Genomic DNA, 11,600 nt, shown 5'->3' with positions numbered 1-11,600 from the left:
CCACTTTTACTTAATAAAAATTAAACCTAAATTTAAAAAATGTCACTTTTACTTAACAAAAATTAAACCTAAATTTCAAAATGTCACTTGTACTTAATAAAAATTAAACTTAAATTTCAAAATGTCACTTTTACTTAATAAAAATTAAACCTAAATTTCAAAATGTCACTTTTACTTAATAAAAATTGAACCTAAATTTCAAAAAGCCACTTTTACTTAATAAAAATTTAACCTAAATTTCAAAATGCCACTTTTACTTAATAAAAATTAAACTTAAGTTTAAAAATTTTTATATTAATTTCCATTTTATTTTATTTTATTTAAAACTAGCATCACCCAGTGGGCTTCGCACCACCATACATAAAATGTTTTTTTTATATCGCAAGAAATTTTTCATATTAAGTTTTCTTTATAGAACTCGTAAAATGTTTAAACAGTTGAATTAGTTGATTTTTTTCATTCAACATACTTTCTAAAGATGTCACAATAGCCTTTTCTGTACTTTTTTAAAATTTGATTGTGGTGGTCACCTATATACAGGTAAGGTGAAAGAGCCGATAAAAACTTGTAATTATACTTTGATTCTTTAATTTCCATTTCAATTTTTTACGCTAAATAAATTATGCTAAAATAAATAAAGTTAAAAATGTTTTTCCAGTTCCTTGAATGCTCCAGTTTTTATTATATTTTCGCCCAAAATTAATATTAACATAATACACTTACAACCACAACAGTACAACAGAAACGTTATTGTTTTTCCCATACAGGCATTTCGTATGAGAGGAAACCATTACTCACATAAAATATCATAACTCAGGAACGGCTGCACCGATTTCAATCAAACTTCACACAAACCACCTCCTTAAAGAAAGAAAAAAACTCTAAAATTTTTGTGTCAATCGTTAGATTACCAAAGAAATGTAATGTATAACGACAACTTGAAATAACCCAGGATCAGCAGTGTGGTTAGGAATTTCAGCTGATATAAGGCTATCGATTTGATCCGGAGTTATTTTATGTACCAGCCAAATTAGTATATGTGCGTGCGGCAATCCCCTTTTCTGCCATTCGATGGAGTACATATGGCAACGCACCTCCCCAAATACATATAATTTCACAATTAAATCCATAATTGCTTTACATTTTTGCCGAAATGGATACTCATGTGGTTCAAACACATCCTAGGGTTATCCAGGTCCACGTTTTGGTCTATATCTCGAGACCCTAGTTACGGAGGGGCATTAAAAATACTCTATACTATAGAATCATCAGCAGCTTCCATTTGCTACCCATATTGTACAAACACATCCTAGGGTTACCCGGGTCCACGTTTTGGATTATATCTCGAGACCCTAGACACGGAACGGTATGAAAAATACTCTATACTATAGAAATCATCAAAAGCTTCCATTTGCTACCCATATTGTACGAACACATCCTTAAGTTATCGGGGTCCACATTTTGGGCGATATCTCGATACCCTATTTACGGAAGGGCATTAAAAATACTCTATACTATAGAATCATCAACAGCTTCCAGTTGATACCCATATTGTACAAACACATCCTAGGGTTACCCGGGTCCACGTTTTGGATTATATCTCGAGACCCTAGTCACGGAACGGTATGAAAAATTCTCTATACTATAGAAATCATCAACATCTTCCATTTGCTACCCATATTGTACGAACACATCCTTAAGTTATCGGGGTCCACATTTTGGGCGATATCTCGAGACCTTAGTCACGGAGCGGCATCAAAAATACTCTATACTATAGAAATCATCAACAGCTCCCATTTGCTACCCATATTGTACGAACACATCCTTAAGTTATCGGGGTCCACATTTTGGGCGATATCTCGAGACCCTAGTCACGGAGCGGCATCAAAAATACTCTATACTATAGAATCATCAACAACTTCCATTTGCGACCCATATTGTACAAACACATCATAGGGTTACCCGGGTTCACGTTTTGGCCTATTTCTCGAGACCCTGGTATCCGATTCTTAAAATTTTAAAACACAAACCATCTACTGAATAGTCCAAACAAAGCCCAAAAATTTGGTTTGGATAGGTGAGCCCGTTCTTGAGTTATAAGATTACCAAGGAAATGTAACTTCTTTTTATATATATAGATTAATTTTTATTAACAAGTACTTAAGATTTTTATAAATTTTGGTATCACTTAAATATATTCTTAGACTACTTATTTCTTAAAAATGTCAATACTCAGCAGTGATCAAATTTGAAAATCAGTTAATTCATTCCTTACAAGGCGAATCCACACAAGGTGACTTCGCTATAACAGCTGATTTGTGGTTTTTCTTGCGATTAGGTGGTTTGAAGTTCAAGTGCCCTGCTTCTTTGTTGTTGTCTTATTTGTGTGTTTACTTTCTCACGAAAGTTGCAAAAACAAAAGCGTGTAAATGTTGTTGTTACTCTACCGAAGTCACCTTCTATGAATTCGCCTTGATTTCTTACTTTTATTCAAGACGATTGAAATTTTGATATTCAAATCCACACACACAAATGTAAATACATATACGCTTTTTTTGCATAGCTGTTATCACCTTGGAAGGAGCTTTGCCAAATTCAATTCCACTTATAGTTCCAATTCCACTATATTCTTCTATATTAGTCCTATTTGTTTTAAATGGCGTGAACAATTTTGAAAAATAGTCGTTTAAATCCAATCAGAATAATTCGGTTTTAATAAATGAGTTTGATCTCAGTGGTGGTAAAAGAAGTGCAACAAAGCAAAGTGTTTGGTGACAAGTTCAAGAAACGAGTGTTCACCTACTTTTTTGTCAATATTTATAAAGCAAATCCAAAATTTTAACGACAAGTAGTTTTAAAGTCCGTTGGTGAATTTATACAAAGTGTGAGTAGGTGTAAAAGAAATTGTGGAAAATTTATTCATTATTAGCAGAGCAGGTGAGTGCATATTCGCAAATTTCTTTTCACGCCTACTAAAGTTGCTTGGATGACACCTAAACTTGCTGATATATTCTTCTGTCTGTATGTATGTTCACATATTCTTATGAAAAGTCGACATATTGAAAATTGCTCGCTTTGGTTGGCAAATGAAGAGGTTAGCACTTGCAGCGTTCAGTAGTGGCGGCAAGCGAAGCCGTTTATTTCAAAATGCCAAGTTGCCGGTATGGAAAAGTTTCACATCGCGCATCATCTGCGATTTAGAAGCGGCATAGGTACATTTCCAAATGCACGCTGAAAATTGGAGGAGCAGTTTGATCGAAGCAACTAACAAGGAGGTATGCGCCATACTATAGTTGCATTCGCGTATACAGAATTCTAGTAAAGTAGGGGAAATAGCGGAAATTGAAAGAGCAAAGTGAGTTATTTTGAGTAGATAGTTGAGGGAGATAGTTTGAGCTGATAGTTTCTGCTTAAAACAATTTTACCAGCAACAATTCGCTAGAAGAAGCTGCTAATCGGACACAACTGGTTACTATTTATGCAAATCAGAAACACTTATTTAGAGTTGTTGTATGATTTTCGTGGGAGTTTACTTTAGTGGTTTCCCGTTGCCTTCTAAAGAGCTTAGAGTTTTCCTTCTTCAATATACAGCAGCTCATTTTAAGTCAGCCGCTGACCAACAGCCGCTTATTGTAAGACAGGCACTGAATGGATATTTTTTTCCCAATTCGATGACAAGCATTGCAATAGTGTTGATATTTGCCTGTATTGGTCTACGGGTGGTATTTTATTTCCTTACTTACCCTACATATCTGTCGAGCATTTCCCTATCCGCCACACGGGGACGTGGCCGATGGGAGACGGGCAACTCCACAAGGAACAAAACTAACAATTTAGAGTTGAAAAAGTAAATATAAAGAATTAAGATATGGACGGAAAAAGTAAGCCTACTTTGAACTCTACAGTGTGTGCCTACATAGCCTTTTTGAATTTTTGAAATTTTCTAATTATACTTTTAATTTTCAATGTAAGCGAACTACAAGGTGGCGCAAAATTAATCATCCTATGGGAAGATTTAAATTTTTTGCAAATGGTGTCAAAAACGAAATTGAATGATTAATTTTGTGCCACCTTGTATCAGCTGACCGTGGAACAGGCTCGTTTTTACTGGTTCTCTGTTCATTTCCCAATTTTGAATATTTTCCTTTTTTGCTTTTTTTTAGTAAAAAGATTGTTTAAAAACGAAATGGATTATTAATTTGCGCCATCTTGTATAATTTTTTTCACTTAGTAAAAAAGTTATTCAAAAACGAAATTGGATGATTAATTTTGTGCCACTTTCGAATAATTTTTTTATTCAGTAAAAAGTTATTGGATGATTAATTCTGCGCCACCTGGGAATAATTTTTTGATGTAGACGAAAAGTCATTGAAAAACTAAATTGGATGATTAATTTTGCGCCACCTTCGAATCATTTTTTAATTTAGTAAAAAAGTGATTCAAAAACGAAATTGGATAATTAATTTTGCGCCATCTTGGAATAATTTTTTTATTTGGTAAAAAAGTGATTCAAAAACGAAATTGGATGATTAATTTTGCGCCACCTGGGAATAATTTTTTAATGAAGCAAAAGAGTTATTGAAAAACGAAATTGGATGATTAATTTTCCGCCACCTTCGAATCATTTTTTAATTTAGTAAAAAAGTTATTCAAAAACGAAATTAGATGATTAATTTTGCGCCACCTTCGAATAATTTGTTAATTTAGCGAAAAAGTCATTCAAAAACTAAATTGGATGATCAATTTTGCACCATCTTCGAATCATTTTTTAATTTAGTAAAAAAGTTATTCAAAAACGAAATTGGATGACTAATTTTGCACCAACTTGGAACCAGTTTTTTATTTATTAAAAAAGTTATTCAAAAACGGTCACGCCATCATCTGACGTGGAAACGTGCACATTTTTACTGGTTTTCTGTTCGTTTCATATTTTGAATATTTTCCTTTTTGAGAGATCAAATACCAATTTGCTATATTTCCATGATCGAAAATGATGTCATATGGACGCCACTGAAGTGTTTGTTGTATTTTAATGCGGAAGTCTGTATATACCGGTATACCATCTTGAACGTGGCATACTGGCTAATTGAGAAAAAGTGGCGCCGGTCAAGCTGCACTGAAAGCCCTTGCTAACCCACGTTGCTCTTCGAAGTTAGTCGGTGAATGTAAGACAAAACTGAATAGTGCTGCAAAACACAACAAAGTTAGTCTTATTTGGGTGCCTGGACATTGTGGTATTACAGGAATCGAGTTGGCTGACAAACTGGCTAATGAAGGCTCTGCAAGTATGCCATTAGGCCCTGAATCATTTCTAGGTATCAGTTCTGCATCGATTCAACTATGGATTGACGACTTCATAAGGTCTACTCATAGAGGACGTTGGTCTGGGTTGAACTCGTGCAGAGTAGGCAAGGGCTTTGTGAAAGAACCAAACAAGAAATTAGCGACCTTTCTCCTAAAACTTAGTAGGAAGGACCTGAGAGTACTGGTACACCCACCAGTGCACAACGCCTATGGTCAGTATATGGCTGTCATGGGGGTCATCGAAAGCCAGATATGCCTATCCTGTCTTGAGGATGACGACACTGCAGAACATTTTTTCTGTAGTTGTTCGGCGTTTTCTTGAATCAGACTTAGGCTGTTGGGGTTAAGATTCATCAATGATTCCAAGAGATTTGTGGAAGAGTGACTTCAAACTAATTTATCCGCCTTACCATCCACTTTTTATCTTTCCTATCTCTATTCTTTCCACTGAAATCTATCCGGGTGTTGTACATTGGTCTTCTGACTAAGTGCTTGGACATGTCCAACCCCCTACAAATCTAATCTAATCTGGTATTCTAATGTCGGCTAATGTACACTCATTTCACAGTTGAGAGAATACCAACTCCGAACGGCAGATATTTTTTTATGAGAAGATTTTCATGGTAGAAATACACTCGGAGGTTTGCCATTGCGTGCCGAGGGACGACCGCTAGAAACAACTGTTTGTTCATTTTGGTATTTCACGGAGATTCGCCGTGGTTAGTTAATTACTGGTTAAACTGCAGGACAGTACCTATCGAAATAATCATGAGCTGGAACTATTAGCAAAAAACGAAACTGTGAGAAGATTTATAAAATCTCAGATGGCTCGGACTTTAGAATGTCCAAGGAGAGAACAACTCGAAAGGCAATTGAATTATGCCCTGTTGGAGGCCGAAGAAGAGGACGCTCCAGAGAGAGATGGCTCGAAGACGTGGGAGGTGACCTTGAAAAATCGTGCGGCGGTGGAAGGAGGTAGCCTTAGATAGGGACAGATGGCTCAAGATTGTGAATGAACCAATGGTTCACCAAGGCAGTGATGCTAAGAAGAAGAAGAAGAAGAAAAAGAAGAAGTTATTGGCTCAAATTTGGATGATTTGGATACAGCAGAGACCCTACCAGACAAACTGGGGGTTAAGCAAAATCATAATGCGCACAATTAGAACTTGTTTGCTTTTATTAAAAAAAAAATAATTATTTTGTTAAATTTTTTTACCTATATTTTTTATTGCTCCCTTTGTCTCTCGTGCATTATTCTAGAGGCAACGCTTTAGATTGAAAATTCCCAACATATAAAATACAGCAGATATGCTATTCTATTCTATTCTATTCTTTTTTTGTATATTTTGTTGGTGGGTGAGGGAGGATTCAAAATGCCTTAGCACTTACACTTGCCACCGATGTTTGCCATTAATCTACTTAGCATACCCGTGACCTTCGCTGCTTTGGTAGCCGCATTCCGTATCTGGGCCCAGAAAATACGCCTTCAGTCAAGTTGGATACCTAAGAATTTTACTACTTTTTGGATCACTAAGGACGTGTCGCCTATTTGCATGCTGACCTCGAGTGTCATGTGACCTCGTGTCATAGGGATGACTTTTTTGCAAGTTCCAGGCCGTGGTACTCAAGCCATATTTGCGTCCTTACCATGACTTGGTTCAGCTTCCTTCTTGTGGCCTCAGTGTCCCGAGTTGGTATGACCAGCGTATCCCACTAGATATGAATCTTCTGGCATTTCTATGCGCAATATCTCATTCTAGTTCAGATTCCAGAGATAGGGGCCGCGAAGAGATCCTTGAGCTGAGCCAGATGTTATCGCTTTTGTTTTCTGACCTTCTGGTGTGTCGTACAGTAGTTCACGCCACTCAGGTAGCTCTGTAGAATCCTTAGCAGGTATGCAGATATTCGAAACTTTTCTCGTAGTGCCTTTATAATGTCTATCCATCGTAGACTGTTAAAGGCGTTTCGTACATCCAGCGTGGCCCAGACCCAAGACGTTGATGCGGTTCGGGTAGTGGCGTCTGCGTTGAGCGCTGCTTACCACCTCATCTACTGTGCCAAGGGTTGATTTTCCGCGTCGGAAACCGTATTACCTTGCTGATAATCCTCCTGCACTCTCAACAGACTCTGCAAGTCTGCGCTGTATGAGTTTCACAAGCAATTTCCCGACACTGTCCAGCATGCATAGTAGACGCCAAGCTGACGGTTGCGCTGTGTCACCCTTAGCCTTACTGATCAGCATCAGTTTCTGTATTTCCCACAGCTTATGGAAGATGCTTTGAGCAATGCATGCGTTGTAAACATCGAGCATCACATTTGGTCGGCTTTCAGCCACAAGTTTGAGAGCTTCAGCTGGGATGCCATCTGGGCTTGAAACTTTTTTGCTTTTAAGACTTCTTGCCGCGGTTTTAAGCTTTTCCTCAGTGAATGGTGGAAGCATCTCATCAGCTTGGAGGTTTGGGTCCCCGCACAGCATAGGGTGCTCGGGGAACAGTCTGCCCACTATTTTGCTGACAGTAGCACTGCCTAGATGTACGGCTGTGGAGTTGCCGTTTAGCTTCCCCATTACAATTTTATAGCGCAGACCCGAAGAGTTGCTATTTAGATCCCTTCGAAGTTCCTCTCATTTTGCCTTCTTACTGGCGATGATTGCTTGCTGCAGGGCTTTTGGGATTGTCTTTGGCGATGGGTCTGCGCGACCCTGCCAGACAAACTGGGGGTTAAGCGAAATCATAATGCAAGCAATTACAACTTTTTTGCTTTTAATAAAAAAAGAAATAATTTTGTTACATTTTTTTTATTCATTTTTTTTATTTCGTTATTATTTTTTCATTTCTTTATATTTTTTTGACCTTCATTTTTTCCCCTTGCTCTCCATTTCTTATTTGGCGGTGGGGGAAACTATGCATTATTCCAGAGTAAGCGCCTTAGATTGAAAATTATGTACTTACATACATAAATATGTGCGAATAAGAAACAAATTTCCAACAAATTTTTTTATGCTAACCTAGTTGGCCATGAATTTTTCACACAAAGTAAATATTTCTCAAGTAGCTGCAAAAAAAAAGACAAAAAAAGTTTTCGAGAAAATTTGAATTTTATTTCCATTCAGCAGTGAACGACGCAGGATAAAATTAAAGCAAAGCATTTACGCAGAAGATGGTGCGCAGCATTTTCTCACAACGCTACAATTACGCAAAAATCCGCGTCAATGAGGCACTGGATGGTAAGCGAGTTGCATCTGAATCGAAATTATCAAACTGATTTTCAATTGCCACACTTTTTTGCTGCGCAGATGTCTTTCGACGCATTCCGATTTTTCCGAAAATTGCCAAGCTACCGAAACTGAAGCGCACCTACTACATTGCCACGCCGAAGCCGATGGTCGAGAAGAAGAACAAGACGAAGGCAAAGCATAAGAAATCGCTGCCTTCCTCCGATTGGTAAGCCTCAAAAGAAGCGCACGCTCTGCCTGCAGCCGCACAAGCGCAGGTTGTTAAATTCACGTAAATGCACACATACAAATATATTTTTTTCTTCTTGTTTCTCATACACAAATGTACATATAAAAACAAAAAAAACCTGGGAAAATATTTTGTACTCTATAAAATAACAAAAAAAAAAAAACACTTCAAAGGTATGACAGTGATTCGATACCGATGACAACGCGCTACGAACTCGAAATGATTTTGGATACGCCGCTTATGGAACGTTATTCCGGCCACAACTCAAAAGGCACATTCAGCCACGTCTACTGGAAGGCACTTGATGCGGATGAGGGGCACGTACCGCACGCACCGTTCACACAAATGGGCAATGGACACATCAACAATGCAGAATCCACGATGCGTAAAAGTCAAGCCGTCAGTAGCAAATCACCATCCATTGGCCAACCGTTGGCGGCGAACATATCGACGACATCCAGCACATTGACGACGGTGACAACGCCGGCTGTACCATATCAGGCCTCACTTGGTGCGTACAGTGTGAAAAAGGAGCTGCCCGAACAACCTGCGCAGAAATATGTGCATGAAACGCCCAAAAGTTTGGCAGCTACAAGGGAATCGCACGACTTTGAATTCGCAGTGCCCGAGCTGAATAAGCGGCGCCGCAATAAACATCTCGAGAAGAGCTACGAATGCGAACAGTGCCACAAAAAGTTCGATCGGCCCTGGGTGTTGCATGGCCATATGCGTCTGCATACTGGCGAGAAGCCATTCGTGTGCCCGGTCGAGGCGTGTCAGAAGCGTTTCGCTGATCGGTAAGTAGTAAATATGAAAGACGGAATATAGAAATTATGAAAAGTGGATAGACAGATTTTCAATTCGTTTTTCAATTTCATTGCAGCTCGAATTTGCGCGCTCATCAACGCACCAAGGGTCATCACAATTGGAGTTATCAGTGCCCGCAGTGTACGAAGGCGTTTAGTCAGGAGAACTACTTGAGTCGCCATAGTCTGGAGGCTTGTCGTAAATTTTTAGCATCGCACAGAAATGGTTGAGACTCACCGATACACAACCACAATTCATGGAGCAACCTGTTCTTGCCACTGTGTCTTAGCGCGTAGTATTTTTGTTGTTATTGTTTTTGTAGTTGTATTTTTAGAAGCATGAGTCTTTTGTGAAAGCATCTTATTTGAATTGTATTATTTTGAAAATAAACTGCATGACAATTTTTAGAAATAATAGGAAGTTTCTATTGCTGATGGGACTTACACGCAAATTTCATTTATGGAAGGCAGGGCTGCTATCGGAAGTGAGTGAATGGGGCTTTACTAAAAACAAAATAAAATAATTACATAGGTTAGGTTAGGTCAAATGGCTGCCCTTGCGAGGGGCCCACTTGGACAAAAATTTAAATTTGTACGTTGTAGTACCATACATTGGGAAGGGAGGGGACCAGACAGAATACAGGGTTTGGATTAGAGGATTTGAGGATGACGACCAACGAGTGGCGCTTCAAGCTGCTGATGAATTTCACCAGTTTTGTTATATTTAAGTCCGCAAACTTCGCTGGCGTAACGAGAAAGTCAACTAACGTGTTCTTTGGCAAATTTTAATTGTGCCGCAACGTGCTTTTTCATCCATAAAGGAATTTTTCATGGACTTATATATTAGGTTGTAGAATAAGTTCGTAGCGTTTTTACCGAAAACTTTTATTCAAACAAAAAATAATAATTATATCAATAAGGTAATTAATTATATAGTCGCCGTTGCTGTTTACAACCTCTTCCCACCTCTCGATTAATTTGTTGATGCCGTTCCGTCAGAAATCGCCTGGTCTGGTGTCAAAGAAGTTGTTGAGCCTCTTTTTAAGGGCCTCTTTGTTATCGAAGGTAACGATTTTCATATGGTTTGACGGGGAGCGGTAATCGGTCTGTGCAAGGTCCGCAGAATATAGCGGATGCTGAACGACCTCTTGGAATGCGGCTTTGACGACACGTGCAACATGCAGCCTGGCGTTGTCGTTAAGGAGTACGGTTTGACCAAGTCGATCAGGTCTTTTCAGTCAAATAGTCTCATTCACGCAGTGTAGCTGGGCAATGTAGAACTCCTTGTTGACCGGGGCATTCTTTTCGAGCATTTCCCAGTGTACCATGTTCTCCCAGTCCCAACAAACACATATCATGATCTTCTTGGGATGAAGATTCGGCTTGACTCTGGAGTCACCCACTTCTTTCTTTGCTTCATATTGATGTATAGGCACCATTTCTCATCTTCGGTGACGATTCGGTACAAAAAGCGTTGCTTATGACCGCGTGTTGCTCGATGGCGTGCGATATGCTGAGAAACAATTTGAAGGCGACTTTCTTTGTTTATTTCGTTGAGTTCGTGAGGCATTCAGACTCCCAATTTTTCTGGGAATCCCATTGAATGAAGGTGATTGAGAATAGTTTTATGATCGCAGTTCATTGTTTCCGCCAATTCACGACCCGTTTGGCGATCGTTCTCCTTCAAAAGTGCTTTGAGACGTTCTTCATCGAATTCAGAAGGCATTTTTGCGGGACGTGTCCCTGACGTCAAGGTTGCCATTTTTGAGCTTTGCAAACCATTTTCGTGCTGTAGGTTCGCCTATGACACCTCCTCCAAACACGTCACAAATATCCCGGGCTGCTTGGGCAGCTTTTTGACTTCGATGAAAAGTAAAGAAGAACATCGAAAGTGGCAAAAATGTTGGTTTTTGCCTCCTAGGTATTCCATTTCTAAGCCTCAAATTAATAAAAAATTTAATAATTCAAAAATACAATTAACATAGTTTTGTAGAGCAGAAAGAGTTCTATGCAATGAATACTTACC

The 11,600-nt window shown here is 38.6% G+C and overlaps 1 protein-coding gene across 1 annotated transcript; it reads left to right on the top strand.

Annotated features, from left to right (window-relative positions):
- The first annotated feature begins 2,277 nt into the window (after positions 1–2,277).
- On the top strand, positions 2,278–9,966 carry LOC128860157 (protein snail homolog Sna). The gene is made up of 5 exons (XM_054097447.1): positions 2,278–2,937; positions 8,417–8,530; positions 8,600–8,747; positions 8,942–9,565; positions 9,652–9,966. Exons 2-5 carry the CDS (start codon positions 8,464–8,466, stop codon positions 9,803–9,805), a joined length of 993 nt encoding a protein of 330 aa, XP_053953422.1. The 5' UTR covers positions 2,278–2,937; positions 8,417–8,463; the 3' UTR covers positions 9,806–9,966.
- Positions 9,967–11,600: the final 1,634 nt, after the last annotated feature.

This window comes from Anastrepha ludens, chromosome 2 (genome assembly GCF_028408465.1).
Source record: "Anastrepha ludens isolate Willacy chromosome 2, idAnaLude1.1, whole genome shotgun sequence".
NCBI lineage: Eukaryota > Metazoa > Arthropoda > Insecta > Diptera > Tephritidae > Anastrepha > Anastrepha ludens.
Note: the sequence above shows the minus strand (reverse complement) of the source record. Positions and strands in the feature narration are given on the sequence as shown.

Excerpts from the sequence above, each read along its gene's own strand:
- LOC128860157 (XM_054097447.1), top strand. The coding sequence starts at position 8,464 with ATGGTGCGCAGCATTTTCTCACAACGCTACAATTACGCAAAAATCCGC. Across the intron at positions 8,531-8,599 it reads CGTCAATGAGGCACTGGATG|ATGTCTTTCGACGCATTCCG; the intron begins GTAAGCGAGTTG and ends TTTGCTGCGCAG. Across the intron at positions 8,748-8,941 it reads TCGCTGCCTTCCTCCGATTG|GTATGACAGTGATTCGATAC; the intron begins GTAAGCCTCAAA and ends AACACTTCAAAG.